At 33.9% G+C, this 21,675-nt stretch overlaps 1 protein-coding gene across 2 annotated transcripts in view; it reads left to right on the plus strand.

Moving 5' to 3' along the window:
* Positions 1-21,675, plus strand: part of RAB11FIP2 (RAB11 family interacting protein 2) — a 48,721-nt gene that overhangs the window by 20,893 nt on the left and 6,153 nt on the right. For both annotated transcript variants that reach the window (XM_037805012.1, XM_037805011.1), the window contains one exon: positions 17,461-17,506. In XM_037805012.1, the coding sequence (XP_037660940.1) occupies positions 17,461-17,506 (46 nt within the window). The remainder of the gene's footprint in view (positions 1-17,460; positions 17,507-21,675) is intronic.

Here is a 21,675-nt window from a genome sequence, read left to right on the forward strand (position 1 = left end):
CTGAATTCCAGAATGCCTGTGGAGGGCAAGGAATAACTGATTAGACTTTATTTGAGCAATATGTTCTCAGAATATTAAGTTACTGAGATGTTTTGCATTTATTTAGTACAGCACTTAGCATTATTTATCCTAATAAGCAGGGCAAGTGGGCCATAGCACCTTGTTTTCTGTTTAAGAAGGCCTAGGTCAAAAAAGTATAAGAACCACTAGTTTGCAACACCAAATCCAAAACTTCTTTCTAACTTTCTAGGCTTATTGTATTTTAGGTTTTTCTTACCTATCCAACTTTCTCTTGCTATTCTTTGTCTCTCCATTCTGGCTAAATTAATTTCTTGACTGTACCTCTTTATCCTGAGGCCCTTATAAACTATGCTGTCTCCATTCCTTGGCCTAGTCTTGGAATGCACTCTTAATTCATCTGAATGTCTGAGTCTATCCTTAAAGCTAAAAACTCTGAAAGTCTTTTTTGATTAATTGCATGGAATCTCCCTTCTTTAAATTGATCCTGTTACAGAAAAACATAATTGCTGTATGATATTTATTGTATCTAGATTATAACTAAGCTATATAGGCTTCTTAACAGTTCTGCTGAATCTGTTTTCCTTGGGTGCCTCACATCACTAGAACAATGCATGTCCTCTCATTGTTGATCATCAAGATCTCCTGGGGAGGTTTTTTTGTTTTTTTTTTTAAACTCTGGTTTGTTGGGTGCCATATCAGACTTAACTAGAATCTTTAGTGTGTGAGAGTCTGAAATGAAAAATTAAAATTTAAAAAACTTCCACATGGTTCTGATTATCAGTGAAAGTTGGAAATTGCTGATCTAAATTATATTGCCTGTTTTATAGGAGTTCAGTAAGTACTTATTGATGACAGGGAATCAGGAGTTGTGCTAGTTAACTCATATTTGAATAGACAGCTTAGTTTCATTAACTTTACATACAGGGGCCTAGGGTAGAGGACACAGTAAGGAGATCAGCTTGGCTAAAACAGGGATGTGGAGAGGAGTAAGAGATTTGATTGAATAGCTAAGAAACATTATAGTAGGCATTGAAGGCCACACAGAAATGTCTGACCATAAAAGATTTATGGTCTCTGTGGAGGAATTGTTTCCCAGGATTCAGGTAAAACATGGGCACCAGTAGTGATAAATGTCATTTAAATAGGCCTATGTTCGTTGGCACTGTGATGGATAGTCTTCTAAGGCTCCATGAAAAAAAAAAAACTGTGATTCAAGAACTCCATCTAGTTAAGAGAATTCACTAAAAAAAGAGAAAATTGGTTGTGTGTCTTATTTTAAAAGTTTGTTCTTTTGAAAAATTGAGTCACTCATATAAGCATACTCTGTATGATGAACTGATGTTGTTTGATGTTAAAGGGGGCAGCTCATTGGAGAGTAAGAAATTATGGAAGGTATTTTTAACAGAATTTTGCTTTGGGAAATACTTCTGTTTGTGACTTGCACAAAGAATGTACTGTCCGTTCATTGTTTTCTGCTTTACTGTAGTTGTGAATACTGTATCGCAAACTCTGAGGTAGCTCTGGTAACTTAATGGCTTGTTTTATATTATTTCTGGTATTATTGATTATATTCGTGCATATATTTCCATTTGAAATATTTGCTGTAGAAACTAGAGCCTGCGTACCTTTTAGCTGATAAATTTAGGCCAAATAGTTATTTTTTAGGGTGGTACAGAAATAGATCAATAGATCAAGATTTATAACTTATTTTATAATTTTGCCTTTATTTTTGAGATCAAGTTAAGCTCCTTCTTCCCTCTCTCCCTCTCTCTCTCGCTGTCTCCCTCCTTGCATTCTTTCCTTCTTTCCTAACTGGTCACTTCCTGTCTATGGTTGTGTAATACCTTTCTTAGAAGTTACGGAAAATTGTTGACTTAGAATGCATATTTATGTGTTTCTGATTTTCACAAATCAAAAATCACTATAGGCTTATAAAGCATATAACCATTATTATGAAGTTGTTTAACATGTCCATAAAAAAATGATTGACTTTTCACCAGAGGCTTAAATTTTGATTAAAAAAAAGTTATATTAACTAAGATATCCTGAAGAAAAGATTCAGTTTTTAAACCTGCATTTTTATAATAGCTCTTAGGTACTTTTTTTTCTTGTATGAATTTAAAGCTTATCTTTGGCATTATAAATCTTAGCATACATGAGGTTTATTTTAATAGTATGCTTTAGTTTTTATTCATATTTGTCTAATATTAAAGATAATTTGCCTGTTACTCATGGAAGGCTATAAATCTTTTACACAGGTGGAAATTTGTGGCCTCATTTATGAGACAAAACAAAAACTTTTGAAATGAATTTTAGAGCCATTAATCCATTAGTGCCCAGGGATTTACAGAATATATCCAGTGGAACAATGACTGGAAACATGAAATATACAATGTGATTAGTTTCCTTAACAGTAACGAGAACTTTTATGCTTAACTCCCCAGATAATACTTGAAACTTTTGTACCCTTTGTCATCCTAATACTCATTATAATAGCTCTCATTAATTGGTGCATCTCCCAATGGGTTAATTTGCAGATACCAGCTATGACATCCTTTTGCTAGCTCACTAATGTGAGTAATTGATATTTATAGTCTTCAAAATTGAAACCAAAAAAAGCTTTGTAACGAAAAAGACAAACTTTTCTAAATTATTATTTTTTTTCCAAGCTGAGAGATTGAGATACAGAGAGATTCTGTGAGAGAGAAGAAAACAAGCCAAAAAAAAAAAAAAAAAAAAAAAAAAATCCACAAAAAACTACTGTAGGTTAATAAACTGATGTGAAAATTTCTCAATTTACAGCATTTGACAGGTGCTAAAAGAAAAGCATCTTTAATTTTAATGTGTTGTTAGGACCTCTTTAGAGAGACTGTACAAGTTATTAACAAGGTCCTCTGAGACAGGAGACGGGTAATTAACAAGACCTATGGAGATATAGTTTAGGTAATTAACGAGCTCTTAGGCACTGGACACAGGATAACACATGGTGAGTCCGATAGTTAAAGAGAACAGGTTGTTACGATATGATCAAATACAAGATATAGTGTGTAAGTCCTCTTGAAGAGGTTCCTGATAGGAAAATATTAAGATTAAATTCCAGCGATCCAGTTCACTAATGTTTGTAAATCTATACGTGGATTGTTTGGTTTAATTTTTATGATAGAATTTGAGAGGATCATTTCTTTGTAAAACCAAGAAGCAGGGGAGCTTGATACATATAGATTAATAATCTTTATTAATTGCCATTAATGAACATGCATACATTGAGAAAAATACATTGGAAACACATAATTTCTATGATTCTAAATGATTTTTTAAAATTTATTGTTTGGTTTTTTCACCTGTGGCCAGTAAGCTAAAATCGCCGATTCCAAATTAACCTTGCTCTCCTTAGCTTTAAAACCTTCAGTATCTAGGCCAGAGGGACACCATCAAAGCACCAGTTTGGTGTTTATTTATTAGGTCTGGGTTCCTCAAGTCAGATCTTGTGTTACTTTTTAAGTTTGAGATTTTGGAGATATTCCCAATTTCAAATATTTGGTCCAGCTATTCCTTGTGTAAATTTGAAACTGGTGGGATATGAAATTCGATTTTAGGTTCAGAAAACTCCCACATTCAGGAAACATTTGTTATAAACATGTATACCCTAAATGTAAAGAACCTAAAAAAGGCCATTGTGCATCTGGTAATTCATTTCATTGCTTCCCATCTTCATGTGGCTACTCAAGTCCTTCAAGATGATGTTTTCCAAGTTTCTAATCTGACAGTCAGATGATTCTTTCATTTGTATTTTCATTTTCATTTAATTTCTGAATGTTTACTACATACAAAGAAATCAGAGATTCATTAAAATATAAGTCCTGTTCTCTGAGCTCATTGAAACAGGCATGTAGATATTAGGTTGTGAAGGGTTTGAATTCCATGATAAGGACTAGACATTGTACAGGCATTGAGGAACCATGAAAGAGTTTTAATTTGGTTGTGATATGATCAAATCAATGTTTAGACAGCCCTGGGCTAGCTCGGAGGATCTTTGAGGGGCAGGGAATAGGAAAAGGGAGGAGATGGACTTGAGGCAGGAAAAGTAGTTTGGAAGTAAGGATAATTGAGCTGAGAGTTGACGGAGGTCACATGACAGTGAGATTGAAAAAGACGGGAATCTCTCTGAGAAATATTTCTGGGCTAAAATAGACCTTATCCATTCTCTTTGTTGAAACAGTAAGGATTATTCATGTTGTGTCTTCAATCAGTGTCTTAAATTTGATGAAACACACCATTTTAAAAACAATGTTTTATTTAAAATAACATCAAGTCTGTAGTCGCAATCAAATTTGTGATTTTGGTGGAAAGGTTTCAATTTTTTTTTTTAACTGTCTTTATTTTAGAATTTTTTTTAGAGAATGGGAATCATGTGTTTTGAGTTGTTTGAGACTAGCAGATTAGTAACAATTTTTGAAAGTGTGGTTTTGAGCACTGAAACACACATTGTCTTCTTTAAACATAAGGTTGCAGATTTATATAACTTTATGAATTTATGCATTTAAAGTATTTTTACCTCAGTATTGTAATTGCTACATATGTTTCTCTCCAATGGTTTTGGCTTAACCTAATCTTGTCCCTGTTGGACCCCTTTCATCAGTTTTTCACTAAGAAAATAACTGCTACTTCTTTTGTATTTAGCCTTACTTCCTGTGTATGCCACTTTTTCCAGGCCTTCTGTTTCTATGTTTAGATCACATCCAGTTGGGCCACTATGACCACATCACCTGTTATTGCATTTTTTTTTTCTCATATCATAAAGCTTTAACTTTTGAAATGCAAGTACTGTATCTGTATATTTGATTTATGGTGGTTGGGTTGCCTTGTGGCCAGGGTGATACAAAATAAAGCAGTTCATTTGATTCAGAAATGATTTTCGTATGTGGATTTAACCAAGAATATTAGGATCCAGATATTTGACATTTGTCTCTTTGAACTTATGTTAAAAATAGATTATTGCTTTTGATTTGATGTATAAAATATAATACAGAATGGTGTTTTATACATTTTTAGCTCAGAAATCTTTCTGATAAAAGTACCAATACCCCTTAAATAGCAATTACATGAATGAGCTTGGCTTTCTTAGAGTAAAATGTAGTTTAAATTGCCAGTTTTTTGCTCTGTTTTTTGATTGTTTTAACAAACGTGTAAAACTCTTCTAGGGATGGGGTTGGAGAGATTGGGGTATCACTCATAGGGAGAATGCTATGTAAGAAATGACCTGTAATCAAAGCCAGATGAACTGCATCTCACAGAAGTATTATAAGGAGTTTGTGGAAAGGCAGAGGAAAGAGCAGTTCAGCCTAGTGGAAATCAAGAAATGCTTCTTCAAGGAGGAGGCCTTTGCCCTTGATCTTGACCATTGATTATGATTTTATAAGTTGAATTGTGAGTGAGTAGACAGACAACTGTTTTAGTCAATAGCAAGAGAGCTTATTAAAAAATTCTGCCAGATATGTTTTGAAGGGATATTTTATAATCAATGACTATATACTATTATATCCATCAGCTCTTTACTAACGATTTAGTCATTTTACTATTTCTTTTTTAGTTGGAATCATGGAGCTATATTCTGTATCAGTCATCCCTGCCTGGTAGGTTCCTGAGGAATGTGTTTGCTATTTTAGGCTGCTAAGGAGCCAGTTATTGAGTGCCCTGTAGCAGCTCTGCATTAAGTGTAGCAAACTCTTTGTTGTGGAACAGTTATGGGAATGGGGGTGTTCAGGTTAATCATAAATTTTTTTTACTGGAGAGGTATAGTGTATTTGTTTCATATAGATTTTTCATTTTCGAAGAAATTAAGTGCCCCAAATAAATGAAAAATGAAAATCATACTGAACATAATTTAATATTGATTGAGATGATATATTTGATTCTATTCTCAACCAGTGATTTCACAATACAACACTTAAATATAAATAACTAATAATAGAATATACTGAAGAGACCATAGGATAAGTATGAATATTTCAGGTTCAGGAATCAGGTCTGGGTTTGAGTCTCAGCTGAATAGCTATATAACCTTACATAACCTTTCTAAGCTTCAATTTCTTCAACTGTAAAATAACAACCTTATGTCATAGAGGAGATTAAATAGTGCACATAAGAGCTGAGGATAGTGCTTGGCACATAGTAAGCCTGAAAATGGTAGCTCTTGCTATGAACGTAGTACACAGCATCTACAGAATACATTCAAATTGCTTTAAATAAATTAAATGAAATTATTTCCAAACAATAATATATTCTCATTCTTAAAGAAGAAAACCTTAAATAGAAGTGGAATGTAGGAGCTTATTTTTTTTTCATTGACCAATAAAAGATAGTTTTTCTAGTTTCTTTCAAGATGTATGTTCAGTAATAATCTTTGATGAAATAAACTAAAAGTACTCCCTGTATTAAGTGGAAAATTAATGTTATTACTTTACAAGGCAAATGTATTATAAATAAATATTTGATGCAAAATCCTGTGTTCAGAAATTTTTATATAGCATGAATAAGGACAATACAGGGTAGATATATAAGCCTTGGCTTTACAGTAAAGATGATGAATATTTCCTTAACTCAGATGGTTGAGGTTAGATTGGATTGTTAAAGAAGGCAGTTCAAACTGTCATAGTAAGAAGGGTAAATGTTGCTTACAGAAAACTCCTCTGAACATTTTCGAGTCCCTTTTGGGAAAAGGATATCTGCTGTATGGAGTTCCCACAGGCACTAGGGTGTATTCCTTCTAATCAAGATCAGTGAAAGTGTTCACTTTTCTCTTTGTTTTTCACTGAGATTTTAAGATTCTACTTGATTAGTCTCTGGACTCAACATTCTTTAATAAGCCTGAAATAATATTAATTATATTTTTAATGTTCTTTCATTCTTCTGGTTAAAAAAATACATACAACAGAAAAAAAAATGTAACCAAATTCTGAATTTAAGAAATTATTGAATTGTCTTCAGTTTATTTTAGGGAATAATATTTCATGCACTTAGAGAGATGGGTAGGGTCTTATAATGTTTTCTTGTGCCTGCCATCTTTAGTCTACTAGGCAGTATTTTGGGGTGGCATTTAAAAATAAAGATGTTTGTTTTTTAGCTTGACAATCAGGAATGGACATTTTTGCTCTTACTTGATTATGTTGCTCTTCTTTTTCACGTAAGAATTCTGTTAATGTTGTGATACAAAAGATACATGAGGCAAAGAAAGCATCTTTAAGGTCATAGGCAATTAGATAAAAAATATTTAATTAATTGTTCTAATGGGTGGTATAGTTAGTGGTGGTGGAGATAAAAGTAGCAAGTGATTAAATGGGTAAGGTTAGGCAGTCTATGCATGATAGAAAAGGTAGAATTAACAGTCTTAAAGGATGGATCTGTGAGAAGTGAGGGGATAGGGCTTTTATGAATGGAGATCAAAATGAGAAAGGTGAAGAGGTAAAAATGAGTGTCTTAAGTGGCTCTCAGGGAATCAGCCTGCCTGGAACTGTTAAAATTGGAGGTAGTAGGGGAGATGGGATCTTATTACTAGAAACTTAGTATAACAGAATGAAGAATTTGCACCTGCTGCTAAAGTATAAAGCATAAAAATTTTCAATATCTAAGTGATGTGATGAAAATACTATTTTAGTAAAACTCAGAGAAAATAGTGGCAATGCTATTGCAGACATGAATAGGAAGAGTCACACACAAAATAAAAGGAAGATGCCAGTGAGACTCATTTCTGAGTGTGAGTTTAATTTAGAACAAAAGCTTTTAGCAATGAAAAGTAATTTTATATGGCTTATAAGAACAGAACCATGGGCAAATTTTGTGGTATCAGGCATTTACAAGTACTATAAGGTTATATTTTTTAATCAGTGGATTACCTATATTTTAATGTTCTTCAGTAGTATTTCTTTTTAAATGAAGAACCATTCAGAAAAAACTGGCTGTGGTATATAGTATAATCTACAATTTCCAATAAAATTGTTAATTGGAAAAACCATTATATTTATCCTTTTTTTTTTTTTTTTTGGTTGGAGAATGTATTTTTATACTGAACAATATAGTCCTTTTCAGCATATATTGTGCTTTATTTCATAGTCCTATTAAAGCAAGCTCTTGATCTCCAAGAATGTTTTTAAGTCTAGCCTTCTAAGCTTGGGGTATAGAACCAAAACTCTGGTGGATAGCTGGCACACAGTGGGCCAGGGTCTACTCAGAACAACAGGATAAACCCAATGCAGCTTCCCAGAGTGACACCCTTCCTGAAGATTTAGAGAGAGAAGAATGTTTTTTATTTCAAGACAAACATGATTATATTATGTAGTAAAATGTGAAGAGCCATCTGAATTAAAACATGAGATATCAAATACATTTTATGCTTGTTGCCAGATTTATTCTTCTCAGGGTGACATATAGGAAAACAACAACAACAACAACAACTGAGAAGCTTAGTTTTAAAGGAATGGAGAACTTTTGGAACCCATAGAGCTAAAGTTTGGAAATTTGTCAATTCTTTGTTGACTATGGTTACAGTCATTGTTTCTTTTTGAATACCGCTAGAAGAAAATAGTAAGTTAAACTAGATTGAATATTATATTCTTAATGAAACATGCCTTATTTTCATAGATGTCTTTAAATTCTCATGTTTTAGGGCTTCCATCAACAACATATTTACTACTATTCATGATAGAAAAGCATCTAGTCTGAGTTTGCTGTCCGTGATCTTTGATGTCACTGACCACAATTTTTAATTGTCTTGCCTATGAGATCTCATGTAAGATATCCTGTGAGAATATAAATAAGTAAATCACTGTTAATCCCCATAGACATTTATGTGTTAGGTTCTGTTTTGTCATCCAGGTGTTTATTGTGCATGCCCAGTCCCGGGAGAGGTAAGGTGGTATTTTAATCTATAATATTGCTAATTTGACTTGGTACTAAGTTCTTTATTTTTTCTAAAAAGAAAGAAGGAAGAAAAGCAATGTTGAGTTTCACCTTCTTAATTCCTATTTGCATGTGTTATAGACATAATTAGAATGTACCAGAGATGATGTTTAGTAGTGGAATTTCTTTAGGGCACTTCATTTTTTAGGGCCTTTGAAAAAGAGAATCATTAAAAAAACATCTTTTTTGGTGGTGGTTTTATTTTTTAACCTCCTTTGACATGTAACCTCTCTGGAATAAATAACTGGCTTCAGGATTTACCAGAGAAATATCAAATTAATCTACATTGTAGTCAAATACCTAAATTGTACTGGATAAACTGATTAGTTGAATTGATTTTATTTAGAGTCCACCAGTTTGAAAACTTACTTAAATTCTTGTCGGCAGTTGTAAATATTGGGACGATTCTTCCTATCTTAGAAAGAACTGAAAAACACTCCAGTGATAAACTGGTCAGGTCTAGATATAGATAGTCTTTGCTATTTAAAGAACAAACAATTGTCTTCACTCTTGGGGACTTGGTATTTTGTTGGTAAAACGTGTATTGAGCTATTGATTTACTTGGTCAACTATTAGTCCAATTTTTATAAATTTTCATTAAGCAATGGCTGTTAATTTGTTCAACATACATTTGTTAAGCATCCACCATGCCCTTGGCACTATACCAGCTGCTGGGACTGAAATGTTTAATGAAATGTGTCTTCCTCCAACTGGCTTGGAGAGGTGGGGATACAAGGTTAAGATAGATACATAAAGGGTAAAACTTTATGCCTTATATTTTAATAGCACTTCATCAGATAAAACATTTTCACATTTATTTCTTTTAATCCTAATTCTTTAAAATATGAGTGGCATTATTATTTCTTAAATTAAAAAATATATGAAATTTTTAGCAGTTAAATAAGTTGCCCCTGGTCATTAGGTGATGAGCCATAAGTCTGGAAAGGTAAAATGGGCCAAGTGCAATTGGCTTTGAATGCTGGGCTAAGGAATTTTGTTATTCAAGAGGAAGATGGAGGCAAGAAGTTTCTGACACATGAATATTGAGGTTAAACATGAGCTTTAGAACACCATACCTGGGAGTGAGGTGTAGGCTGGATTGGCCGAGGCTAAGAGGCTAGTGCAAGAGTCTAGGAATGGGGTAATGTGGTCTTGTGATCAGAAAGGGAGCAGTGAAAATGAGCAGCTAGGAAACAATGAGAGATCTGTATATGGATGGAGAATCTGTGGCAGCTTATTTATGAGGGGTGCAAGCTGAAGGCTAGAGTCAAAGAGGTTTCACCTTGGGTGACCCAGGAGACTGATGTACCGGAAGGTGGAAAACCAAACAGAACTAATCTAAAAGACAAGGTGATGACTGGTTTGGGACGTGTCAACCTTAAGGTACAGGTGAGATATCCACTTTGAGATATTCAACAGGCATCTTCAAAGGTGGTGTCATAAAGGATAAAGATATTGTGGCTGAAGATGAAAGATGTAGCAGTCATCCATCCAGATATTGATGGTGGTTGAAGTAGTAAGAGCATATGGAATCACCAAGGTAAAGTAGAAAAAGAGGTCTGAAAACAGAACCTTACCAACTGTCCACTCTTTCCCACTTTGAGGTAAGAGAAGGAAGATGACAAGGAAAAGGAGTAATTGGAAACATAGGAGAAAACTTAGGCTACCAGATATCACTAAAGAGAGAAAGAAAACTCATTGGTGTAAAATGAAGCTAAGAGGTTAAGAAGAGTGCAGCCATTGCCTTAGGTAAAAAGTAGTTTATTAGTGACCTTTCATAGAAGCAGCAATGAGTATTGGTGGTGGGGATATATTGAAGATTATAGAAGGTAAGTGAATGAGGATAACAGTCATCAAAGTTTACTTGGGATTGGCAAAATAAAATTGGTGATGGGTTGTAAGTGTGCTCTGGGAAGAGAGGTGAGCCAGTAGGAATGGATTAAGAGTTGGAGTAGGATTGACAGTGGGAGTCCACAAAGCAGGTCCGGTTGGAGTGAGGAAGTGGAAGAATCAAAAGGTGAGGAGATTGATCAGATGGAATTTTGAGTACTGCTGAGAGTAACTGTATCCCACCTTATTGGTTATTGTTCCTTTAGAAACATGCCAGAGAAATTCTGTTTGTGAAAATGTGTTGTAAACTCTAAGGCAGTATGTAAATATGAAGTGGTATTATTCAACTCAGAATTACTTTAAGCAATTATACCATTTCGAAAATTCCAGAGTAATCAATCTTTAATAATGTAATCATAAATTGAAACTAATTTTGAACATAAAGTACTCTAGCTCTGTGATTGTGAAAAGTGTTACTAAACGAAGGCCAGGATGATCATCTGCCAGTGGCTAACAGTGAGTTAGCATTTGCGAAGTAGGAGACTGTCTATTTTGGGAAGGAAAAAAGTGTTAAAATAAGTAATCATGGAGTCTAAGCCAGAAATTAAAGGGAAAAGGGAAGTGTAGATAATTCATGTGCGTAATCATGATATATTGTTTTTCTTTGGTTCTTCTTTCTTTTTTTCTTTCATTTTTTTTTTTTTTAATGAACATCTGATTGAATGCATTTTGGTCCCCGCAGAACATTTTACCTCCTCTCTTCTCTTGTCATCTCTGTCCTCATTGTACCCTTGCTTCATCTTTGTGTGTGTGTGCGTGAACTTTAACATATATACATAACAATGATAACTTTCAAAGTACAATTTCACAAGTTGTTAGAGAGCAAATGTCAAAGAATGGCATGGGTCACAGTTCCACAACTTCAGCCATTTCCATTATTGTAAAATATACATATAGAAATGTGTCAACTCCTGATGTACAGCTCAACAAGCAGTTATATAAGTAATTTCAAAAATTGTTATGGGTTACAGTTCCACTTTCTTTCTAACAGAGAAATATAATGAACCTTTGTCCTAAACCACTCTCAGTGAATGTCTTGTGGCATTTATTGTATATTCTTGTAGCAGAGTCCCAGTAGGAAACAGGTGACATGCTCTGAAGAAATAACTGAAGGCGTTTAATGTAAAGACTGTTTACAGAGGAGTGGTCAGAGTTAAGGACACCAAGGAGGGAGAGTGTAGCACCAGGGACCAGCAATGTCTGGAAGCAGGGACCTTGCTTAGGTGTGAAGGAACAGCTGTAGCTGCAGCTGGGGCTGTATGGAGAGGAGCAATTAACTAAAAACTGCAGCCCAGCAGGGAGACATTGAGGGAATGGTGGGATGGGGCTAGAGGCGGGCTAAATACCCAGCTTCTCCTTTCTGTCTTCCCTTCTCCCCGGTGGCAGAGCATAACTGGAAACTCAAGGGCAAGAGATCTGGGTGGTGTACTCTGCAGGGGTCAGCCTCTGGGTACAGGAAGTGGGGCAGAGTGGAGCAGGAGGGGCACATGGCACATAATGAGCACAGTTATTTCAAAACTGTTCAGCCATTATTCTAACTCGTTAAGACTGTCTAAGCCTAGGATTTCACATAGTCATTTCTCGTTGGAAAAATCCTCTAGAAATTGTATTGGACTCCTTGAAACCAACCATTTCTGAGCTCACAGTAGTACTCAGCAGTTCAGAGCATCTGTGTGGCAGCAGTGCAGTTTATGGCTAAAGAACTTGGACTAGATAGGGAGTTTGGCTGCCTTTCTTTGAATCCTCTGCCACTTAATAACTCTGTGACCTTGGAGAGCTCCCCAACTTCTCTGTGCCTGTTTCCTCATCTGTAAATGTTAATAAAAATAGCACCCACCTTATAGGATTGTTACAGGGTTTAAGTGAGTTAATGTGTAAAGTACTCAGTGCTTGGTACCCTGGTTAAAGTTCAATAAATACCACTTGTTTTTAGGACTGGTGTCATTATTCTCTGCCTGAGCTCCACTATAAATGGGGTCATTCTCTCTTCCTTTTTTCAATCTCATTAAGGGTTTTATTTAGAATATGTTACAGTTCTCAGTTTGCATTTGTCTCCAAAATGAAGCCCTAGGTCTCTTGAGCTCATTCTCTTACACTTTAGTTAAATAAGATCAATAGGATACTCTCTTTTGAACATAATTAATGTCAGAAGTTCTTTTGTGATAGTTTGAAGTTCTACTTATTTCCCATATACAGTACAGAATTAAATGGTGTTTGAGAATGTTGTCCCTTTAGTCCCCCCTTTCCCTCCCTCTCCTACCTCCCAGCCAGGGAGAGGGTTACAGATGGGACACCTCCGGGACTTTGTAGATAACTTGAATTCACTTATTAATTACAAAAATGGATCTAGTTGTAGACCAGTATGGACTTTACTTTGTAATTTCGGCAGTAATGGGGTTTGGAAAGAGATTTTATGGAAGGAGTAATATTCTGTACTTGTTTTTAAATGCCTTCAAAAGAGCTTTAAGTGTTGTTAGTGACTTCTCATTGAAAGATGTAAAATCCTAGACAGCAAGGAATTCACACAGTTGTGTTTGCATTGTCTTATACTATCTTATGGTTAAGCACTTTCAATAGTTCTTTGTTCTTTTGTGTTTCTTTATGTCTTTGCAAGCTCTTTATATTTTTTCATTCTAAATGGTCTCTTCCCCTTAGATATTCTTGCTCCAAAAGGCTATGCGTATGCTTGAAAAAGAGAAAAGAAGGGAAAAAGGCAAAAAAAAAAAATAAAATAAAATAACCAACTGAACAAACAAAACCCACAAACAACAAACAAAAAACCAACTCCATCACTGATAAATGCCTTAGTCCATAGCACAAGTCGAAGGACAATTTCAAGTTCTCATCTATTTAATTCTTATTTCTTTACTCATTCTTTTTTCTAACTTCAGGATAAATTAATAAATGATGTTATAAAAGAAATACAAATGATTCCCAGAAATATAGCCTTTGAGTGTTGTTATTTTCAAATTTTAAAATTAGAGTTTACTTGGAAAAATTCTTTTAATATTTGTAAATAACACTAAGTGAAGTTTTGCAAGCTTTTACCTAAAATCTTCAGAATGTTAAAGTAAAACACTGTATCAGTTTAAGAGTTACCTTAATCTCGTCACACCCAGACTCCTTCAGTTCTGATTTTTAACACTCCGTTTTCTAAATTCTGAGGTTAAATTTATATAGAGTTCTTTTTCAAAGTGAGCATGTCTAAATTTATTTTATACCTGATTAAAGACACCATTCTTCCTTAACCTGTCAACAACTCAGTTGAGCAGTCGGACTGTATTATTCAGTATCTTGTCTGACATGAGGACAGCAGTCCAGAAAGAAAGATATCTCAAATTGGTGCCACACTTTGATAAATAGAGACATTTTATTTTTCACCAAGCTAATTCAATCCAGTTCAGTTAACTCTTTTTTTCCACTTAAGGACAGATCAAAAAAGGCAGCCATGAATGACTGAGTTCATCATGTGTTTGACACGTTAATGTGTGCATATAAAGCAGACCACAAGGGAGGGTTTCTGCCTTTAGATTTTAGACAATACCCAAGCAGAGAGCCTTGTGCTCCTATCTGTTCAGTGGTGAACTGGAGAGAGTGCCTCAGACCACTATTACAGGCAGGTAGAATAATGGGTAGTAGCTGCGACTTGCTGCACTGGACACCTTGTTCCCTTACAGTGTGACCTGTTTAATTGAACCATTCTGAAGAATTCTTAGACATTTTTCAGGTGGTCGTTGCATGTCATTTTAGTTCCATAGATTAAACATGTTGGGTGCTACACATTGTTAGTTTTGTGATTTTGATAACATCTTTGTTATTAATGTCTGTTTTTTTAAAAACCCATATTACAATAAATATAACATTATTCCTGTTTCTTAATAATTTCTGAGACATACTGAAATGTATACAATCATAAGATTGTTTATTCTTCAAGGACATGGATTACACTCCCGAACATGAAACATTTGAATAATATTTATGAAAGAAGATTAACATTGTCCAAAAATTGTCCGTTGCTCTATGGATTGGGTCTAAGATTTTCGTCTTTTGCATCAAAACCTTCAAAAGCTCCTTTCCACTCTACTGCCTTCTATTCCAGTCTCTTCAGCATTTGCAGTGACATCAGGCTTCGCAGCCCCAGGCCATACCATATGTCTGCAAGCTCCTCTTTCTCTAGCTTTCCAAATCCATCCTTCATGTAATTTAAAATCCTACATTTTCCAGGAATTAGGCTTTCCTTGACAAATTGCAGTGATAGAATGTCTTTTCTCTGTGTGGTCTAAAAATAGACCTATCTAGAGTGCTTCCCCCTATCCTACGCCTGCCCCCCACCCTCAATACATATTAAACCTCTTATTATTCCATGTATCCTATGTGTTCAGGGCTTCATCAGCAGCACAACCAGGCTTACAAAGTAGACCCACCCATATGCAGAGCACTGGGCTAGCACTGGGTGTAACAGGTTCTAGAGCTGGGCAGCTCTACCCCTTACCAACTGCCAGTCCCCACTGCTCTGTAATGTGTTTTCTTATTTTGAAAATGAGGATAATAATAATTCCTACCTTTTAAGGGCTAGGAAGATTAACTGAGTTAATGTTGGTAAAGTGCTTAGAGTTGTGCCTGGCCTGGACTAAGTGCTATGTAAATGTTTATTAAATAAAATAATTTATTGAATGTGTTCTAGATGTTAGTCACTGTACTAAGTGTTTTACATGTTGCTGACTCATTTAATCTTGACAGCAGCTTTAAGGGGTAGATGTTGTTATCCTAATTTTATGGATGAGGGAACTGAGACACAATAACAGTTAGACGGACACAATAAAAGGTAAGTAACTTGCTCTAGTTCATACAGCAAATATAGGCAGGACTAAGATTTGAATTCATACCTCCTGGCTCTAGGGCCCTTATCCTCTATTCTACTACCAACCACTGTGGTATGCTCTCTGGCCAGAATGTGAATCATTTTGTCCTTGGAAGTTCACAAGCAGATGGACAGAGATTGTGGCAAAATGTGTTGATATATTAGAAAACAACTTGCTGTGAGATAGTGGGGCAAGATGAGATTACTCCTGGGGGAACTTTATGTTGGCTACCTTGGGTAGAAAGTCGGGGATGGACCAGCAGCTGCTACCACAGCACTCTAGGCAGAGGACTACTATGTGATGTTTTTTTGGCCTTTGTTTTTACTGATTCCTGTTAAGCTACTCTCTTACCAGGCTCTTGAGGCTTTGCTGGTTCTGCACCTGGAGTCCAGAACCATACAGAACTCCATAAAGACAGTGAGATACAAGAAATGAGAAAATGTGTCAGCCCCCTTGACCCATAATTGGTGCATTGTGGGTACTTAAAACATTTTTCATTCTTCTCTACCATATCACTCAACTCTGTTGAAATACGAGATGTATCCAGTAGTTCTAGCTAGAAAGGATCAGCAACAAGTTTTGCAAACTAGTACTGTGAATCTGAGCCATAACAAATGAAACCTTGGTTAGGTGGCAAATTCTCTTGAGGTGGTTGAACTGTACATGCATGTCTGCTCTGTTGATTTATAGCTTGGGATATGTTCCTGTAATAATAGATATTTTCCAGACATTATATCCTGTCTGTATTTTTTGTGCAAACCCTCAAGTTTTAAAAGTGAATTTCTTAAATCATCAAAGAATTCCAGTCATTTTGCATTCACAGTGCATTTTGATAATTTGTTGAAAATGAAATATATATATATATTACAGTTGTCTTTTTTTTTTTAGATTAATAAAAACGTTCCTTGGGCAGTAATGCTTTGTAGAGGTTTTAATGGCTGATACTCTTTTAAGAGCTGGGTAAAAATTAAACCTGAATAGCAATGATGAAATATTTACTCATCAGATGGCTTTGATGTTTAGCTTCTTTTTGGTCACAACCCCCTTCCTAATGGACTTGTTTCAAAGGAGAAAATGATTATAGCATTCAGCTGTGATGTTTTCTTAATCTTTGCATGGAAGAAATCCATTTTGTTTTGGTCAGTTTGGGTATTTAAATTTTGAAAAATAGATACTTAGAAATCATGACAGAAATTTAGTTACAGAAATGGCTCATACAGCTCTTGAGTTCATTCTTATTGATCGGGTAATATATGAAAGTTTATTTTTCTGATATCTGTAGCATTTAAAAAATACAAATTTGAATTTTTTTATTATACAGTTTTTCCATACTAAGTTTACTTAATTTTCCATAGTTTTATATTAGAGAGCCCAAGGTGGGTGAGTGTGTGTTTATAAAATGAATGATACTTGAAAATCCAAAACTCAGTTTTATAAAATATCTTGTTGGATAAAATTGCTTATTTTAAATATGGTTAGAAATTATATATTTAGATATGTAGTTTTTAAGTTCTGATAATAACTGAAGGGTTTTTCTTCAGAATTTAAAATCATAGATGTTTTAAGTATGTTTCTCTTCTGTGTTTTGGATTAAAATTCACTTGTTTCAGTCACTTAGGACTGTTTGAAATTGTTACTGCAATGTTGGTTTAAAAATTTCTGTTTATATATGTTTTCTCCCATGTGGACTGTGTTACACTTTTAACATTTATGTTTGTATTTTACTCCTCAGTTTTCATTTGAATCCAGAAAGCAATGAAGACCTCAGGAAAATACTGGTAAGTGCCTGAGGGGGTTAGAGAAGTCCCAAACAACATGCCCGTTTTCTCTCTGGTGCACATTTCTAAAGCGGCATCAGTCCTCATGAGTACCTTATAGTTACATGAATTTTGTAGCCTAGCATGGAGTTTGGGCAGAAAGAAGGGAAGGAAAATTTAAACTTGCCTTTAACACGTGATGGGATATGACTTCTGTAAGTTCTATGATAATTCAGGCAAGCATTGTGGTTATAATTAAAGCCAGTTTAGAATACACATATTTTATTTGCAGACTGTTTTGAAATTAATATGAAAGCTGAATGTCAAGGTCAACATTATAGTTATGAAATGAGAACTTGTGGAGAAGACTTAACATTTTTTGTTGTTGTTGAGACGAGGATTGAAGAAAGAATAAATCTGCTTGTTAGCATTCAATAATAGGAAAAGAATCCTGGCAAGAAATCCAGTTAACCAGGAAAGAATTCCAAAGAATCTTCAGGAGACTAACCTACCTAGTCAGAACAAAACTAGATATTTTAACGGGACTGGCAGCGATCAGCTAACTTAATTCAAATATTTTACATGGATTCAAATATCTTAATTTCATTTTATTGCTTTTTGAAGTCCAGTATTGGTTCTCTGTTCAAAGTGCCATTGCATCTGCAGTCAATTCTAAATATATTAAACCTATATTTATTTAAAGTAACTATAAATAAGTTACTTTACAAAAATATGGTAGAAAACGAAATTCTCGCTGAACAACAGGAATAAGACCTTTAGTCCAAAGACTGGTGGTTGCTGTTTGAACCATCTGTCCTTAATATGTGGGATCCAGATGTATAACAAGAATTTTTTTAAGCGATGACATATCACAGTTCTCTATGATGTGATATGCCTAGAAGAAACCATGGTGGTGTGGGGGTTTATTTTATAAACCACTCTAACTGTAGTTGTCTTTCAAATTGTAGAAAACATTATAGAAGTAAATGACTTTGTACTGTGTTTTTCCTGTTTTATTTAAATGATTTGTAAGTTTTGATGTTTCATAAATACTCAAGTCTTTTTAATACGGCAGTCTGGAAAGAAATGTCAGAATATATGAAGTCAGCCTTTGATCAGATAGTAAAATGAATTCTATCAGGCGGTTACTTAATCTCAAACAAAATGCAACATCAAAAAAATCGATTTAATGTGTAGCTATTGTTTTTTAAGTAACCTTAACTACAATTTCCATGTGGTTGTAAATGCACTTTTCCAAATCTTGTAATTTATTGCTATAAAAGCATCCTTAGAATCTTTAAAGAAATAAAATGTGAAAATTGTTTTAGTTAAAGGATTTAAAGGTGATAAAAGAATCCTTGATGTGTGATTTCTTTTCTCTGGAATACTAACTATTCTAAATGACAGTTAAAGGATTACTAGGTGGTGTTAATTTATTGCAAGGTACAATTAAGAGGAGAAAGCTCATCCTCGTTCTGATCGGTATTGAGGAAAAGTATTTGAACAATTTTTTTCTTAAAGATTATTAGATGTTTGAAGTAATTTACATTAAGTTCTCCAATAATAGCCATTCACCAAGTTATTTTTCCCCCTTCTGGACATAGTATTTTGTAATTAAGTTTGTATGTCTTACATGCTAGTGCCAACACCTGTCTGTGAAAGCACAGTGTTTAAACAGGAGCAGTAGCCAGTTGAAAGGGCAGTGTGAGCTCTTTAAGGCCTAATTAAGAACTGAAAGGGAGATGAAGGGAGTAGGACAAAAGATGTGAAAGTAGCTGAGATGATATTCCCAGAGCAAAGTTCCTCATTAGAACAATAATGAGATGATCAGAGAATGCCAAGCCTTCATCTTATCTCTCTCTCTCTCCTCTAGTTGCCTTGGATGTCAGTTAGTACCCCACCAATATTTGGTTACCAGGACAACCTTTCTTTAAATCTTCAGTTATTTTGAGTCCTGGTAATTTGCTTTTGTTTAAATTTAAATATTGTAAAAAAAATATACATTTCCCAGTTTAAAAGGCTTGACTGTGTAATGTAAAAATAGATCACTAATAATTCTCAAAATCTTTTGCACAACTCTATTATTTCAAAGTTTTGATTAGAAAATTTACTGAGGTCGTTCTATTATTCTGTCACCTAATTCCTGTTTTCTTATATCTGCATATGAAAATTTTTAACAGGTTGGGTAGGAATGAGAAAGAATTGGTTTTGGAAGGCGAAGGGAGGGATTTTACATTAAATTTCAAAATAAAAAAACATCTTAAAAATATATGTGCTATCTTATATGGAGGAGTACTATAGGAAAAATGTCGAGTACTCAGGAGTCCCATTGTTGGCTGCGTTTGAGTCTGCCGGTTTGCGGATTTCTCCATTTTAGAAGTTTTTTCAAGAATAATAGTAAAAGTATCTTCTATAAAAAACGATTAAAATTTATAATTTTTTCTCTTTAAGCAAGATAATTTTTGTAATCAGAAAATATTTTAATTTTCTGTATATATTAGTTAATATTAATCTTCATTATTTTATTTAAAAATTTATATCAACAAAGAAGGTATATATATTTATTGAGTATATCTGTTCATTGAAAACGGTTTACATGGTTTTCTAATATAAAATAAGAGCTGGAACTAAGCATGAAGCTGTTTTTAATTATTTTATATTCTTTTCCAGAATCTAGTTTACAGTACCTGTGTTTCTAAGATGTTTCCTTGCTCAGAAACTTGATGCAGAAATTTAGGGTAAAATTTTTACATAAAAAGATGTAGAAATTTTATTGAAGAGGCCAGAAATGTATGTCCAGGAAATTTGTCTATACATTAGTTTTAGATAATTCTGAAGGAAAAATAAAGCAAATAATGGATCTATATATTCTAGATTATGGTTCTAAAGTGTTGAACAATATTCTGGCATAATGATTAATTTGAGAGGTTAAATTGTTAGCGTAATATAATATCACAGCATTAAAACACGTCAAAACAGGAATTTTTTGAAATGTCTTTCATCCTGTGTCTTTAAAGAATGTTAAAAAAAATTTTTTTAACTACATTATCCAATAGTACTGGCATAGTGTTGAATATAACAGTGCAAATGATTTTTGACTGTATATCGTCATTCAGGTAGTTTGGAGGGATCAGGTCATTTACATATAATTTGACTAAGATTAAAACAACTTACATAGGTGCTATTATTTTTATATTAAGAAAAAACAAAGCAGTCAACTAATCATTAATGAATACCATTTCATTCAATTCATTAATCTTTGCAATTTTCACAAGGACTTCTATTTTTTAGTAAATGTGCTCTTAGGAAAATGAAATTACATTAGGTGGACTTTATTACTTTTAAAAATGCAGTTTTGGAAAATCACTTTGTAGATCAAGAAATTTTAGGGTTGACAGGGATCTTGAAAACATCTCATTTAAGGAAAGTGTGACCTAGATTGGTGTGTGACTCAAATCTATGCAAAAATATTTAAATTTAAGTAAGAAGATTGAAGTAAGAAATTTTAGCCTATTTTTAACAGATTTTAAAAATATACTTATCTCTTGTATGTCTTTTCTATAAAAACCTTAATATAATCAATGTTTTATAGGAATGTATTTTGGAAATTTTTAATATGTTGTCTATCTAAATTGCTTATGAACCATTAAATAAACTAGTAAAATTGTGAGTGTATGTAGACTTATTCATATAAAAGATTAATTTGATCTGAGGGAAAAGAGAATAAAAAGTAAACCAACACTTGTCTCTTGAATTGTCCTTTTATTGTTTTAAAGCAATATTCTGAAAAGTTTTTAGGAATGAAGGTAATATAACTCATAAATTTATATATGTCCCAAGTTTCTGATGTTGAAACAAGTTGTTTTAAATATAACTTGCAGAAGTTAAACTCATTTCCCTTCAGTATTCTTTCCATTCATTCTGTTAACGTTAACAGAGATTCTTTTTAACTCTTGTTTTGAGTATTTCTATAGGCCTATAACTTTATTTTCTGAGTCCCTCCAAATTATTTTAGCCACTGTTGCCATTTTAATTTTCCTAGATCGGAACTCCTGGCTTTAATCATATCATTCCTCTGTATAGATAGTTTCAATGGCTTCCTATTTTCTATAGCAAAATTTCAAAAAATCCTTAATAGCTTCAACATCCTTGATGTTCTATTGCCAGCCTACCATTTGCAGTGTTTTCTC

This window comes from Choloepus didactylus, chromosome 15, assembly GCF_015220235.1.
Source record: "Choloepus didactylus isolate mChoDid1 chromosome 15, mChoDid1.pri, whole genome shotgun sequence".
Lineage (NCBI taxonomy): Eukaryota > Metazoa > Chordata > Mammalia > Pilosa > Megalonychidae > Choloepus > Choloepus didactylus.